The sequence below is a fragment of the Macrobrachium nipponense genome, chromosome 23 (genome assembly GCF_015104395.2).
Source record: "Macrobrachium nipponense isolate FS-2020 chromosome 23, ASM1510439v2, whole genome shotgun sequence".
Classification (NCBI taxonomy): domain Eukaryota; kingdom Metazoa; phylum Arthropoda; class Malacostraca; order Decapoda; family Palaemonidae; genus Macrobrachium; species Macrobrachium nipponense.
In genome coordinates, this window is record NC_061090.1 from 50,345,589 (window position 1) to 50,348,087 (window position 2,499).

Consider the following 2,499-nt stretch of genomic DNA (forward strand, 5'->3'; position numbering starts at 1 on the left):
CTCACTCATATCATTCTTATACTCTTGCATTCTTCTTATAATTTCTCCGGAGTTTGACCTTGAAAGCTTCGACAGTGTCAGAGACAAACGTCGAAACTGACAGCGTAATATGACCATGATGGGACAAAGGAAGTTCCAGAGCCCCATATGTGTCACTGAAATCGTAGCAAATGAACCATAACATCTACTCCGCTGTCCGGAAAACACCATGCAATCAGGTATTTAAAAAAATCTAATTAAATTGAAGTGCCCTTAGGCAGGTGAATTTCTCTCAAAATTAAAAAACTTTAAAACACATTAGTAGAGCTACCAGCATTGCTTTATTATTATTTTCTCTTATTGCTAGTGGATGCTGTACTCGTCGTTTTGTCCTTGCAACAAAATAGTGAATTTGCTCTCAATACAACATGCTGTACCAAGCTTGCATATGAATTCATTCAGCAGTAAGCGGAAAGCTTTATACGACATTACGCAATACTCACAGTCGTAGTGAATACAATACCAAGGCGGGTACACATCAGAAACACCGCTCAAGATCTACTACCCAAGGTAGGAATGAATGAGTGATAGGATTGACCTTCTCAGTTTTTCAAACAAGGTCTCCAAACCTTGTTCTAGGGAACAAAAGGTTAGTCGGACCACGATGTTTGAGGTGTTACAATTAGTTTTCTTCAAAGTTGTCTCCTCTTGATTTTAGTTTGATCTGAAGGTTGTCTGCATTAAAACCAGTTGTGTGTATTCGTATTCACTCTACGTCTCATAGCTGTACATATATACTCGATAACCTAATACAGATTCAGTGACGTGTGTTTTATGTGATATTAATGTAAACAAAGATATGGCACATATATATTTTATTTATACATCATTTATTTATATATATATATATATATATATATATATGTGTGTGTGTGTGTGTGTGTATGTATGTGTGCGTGCGTAAATATACATACATACATACAAATATATTATATATACATGTATACATACACACATACATACGTACACATGTATATAAATCTGTGTATCTAAGTGAGGCTGGTTTCGAGGTCTTTTGCCATCATTATTATTCCACCCACACACAGGCACATCTAGAGAGAAGATCTTGGGCAGCCTGGCCCTCATCATGGACCCCGCTATCGTCATCCTGCCCACCGCCCACACAATGCCCCGCCCCCATGCCCACCGCCCACACAATGCCCCCGTGGTCCATGACCCTCCGCCATGTCCACCTTCGTCCCCTTCATGTGTACCCAGATTCAGCACCCACATAACCATCGTGCCCAAGATTCGAGTCTGAGGCCCCTGGGCAGCGTTCGTAATTAAGTTTTCGACCACCGGTGGAAAAGAGGAAGATAATCCTCATCATCTTCTTCCATTTAGATTCAACAGCCCCAGTTGTGAATAACTCTCGTCGCAAGGTTACTTCTGATCGATTGCTTCTATTTTTAGCTTTTGAGGGCGGGGGAGGGGGTCAAATCTCTCTCTCTCTCTCTCTCTCTCTCTCTCTCTCTCTCTCTCTCTCTCAATATTTACCAAGTGGTTCATATATAAAGCTGTTTTTTCATCACTTCAAAACTTCTCTCTCTCTCTCTCTCTCTCTCTCTCTCACCAAAGGGCATAATGAATATTAAACACTAACGAATTACCACCTTGCCCGAAATATTCTTAATGTTATTGGTCCGTATGAATGTAAATTTATATGAACCTGGCTGTTCAAAATTCATTGAATTTGACAACAGCTGTTGAACTGGAACTACTTCAAATCTCGCGGCAATAACGGCGAACATATAAACTCTCTCTCTCTCTCTCTCTCTCTCTCTCTTCTCTCTCTCTCTCTCTCTCTCTCTCGCTTAGATCGAATGGACTCGCCCACTCGGTGACACAAGTATGGCGAGGCGTGATTGACATCAGGAAAAACATTTGAATATCGAGTTTAGGCGTCTTGCGATGTCATGACTTCAGATCCTTGTCTGTTTCGTATCTCTTCTAGTCTCGTGTTCGCCTCCTCAGCATTTTCGGACTTTCAGCTCTATTCTAACTTTTGCATTCAGTCGAGGATTTTGTGCTCGTTGGTCCTTTTGCAATTATGCGGTTGTGTTAGTTGTTACTTTTCTTTGAGTACAAGTGTAATATATATATATATATATATATATATATATATATATATATATATATATATATATATATATATATATATATATATATCATATATCACTACCACAGGTGAAAAATAATAGACAGGGTGTAGGTCCTGACCGGTTTCGGCTTTATTTTCAAGCCATTGACAAAGGACTGATATATAGTATTAGAAGTCACAAGTATATACTACAGAGGCAGTACTGACGAACATACATACAACCGTTTGAGACTGCAGATCCACCCAACGGGCAGGTGTCAAGGTAGGAGTGGCTTTCAAATATCATTTGGCTAAAATTGACAATATACAATTCTCAAGGGATACTACCAATTAGGGTATACCCACCGTAGGAGACAACA

At 39.5% G+C, this 2,499-nt stretch overlaps 1 protein-coding gene across 1 annotated transcript in view; it reads left to right on the plus strand.

The window, feature by feature from the left end:
- LOC135197848 (uncharacterized) overlaps nucleotides 1-1,300 on the plus strand; it is a 7,608-nt gene extending 6,308 nt beyond the window's left edge. Inside the window, exon 3 of the mRNA XM_064225033.1 lies at nucleotides 1,086-1,300. Within this exon, the coding sequence (XP_064081103.1) occupies nucleotides 1,086-1,300 (215 nt within the window). The remainder of the gene's footprint in view (nucleotides 1-1,085) is intronic.
- The last annotated feature ends 1,199 nt before the right edge of the window (nucleotides 1,301-2,499 follow it).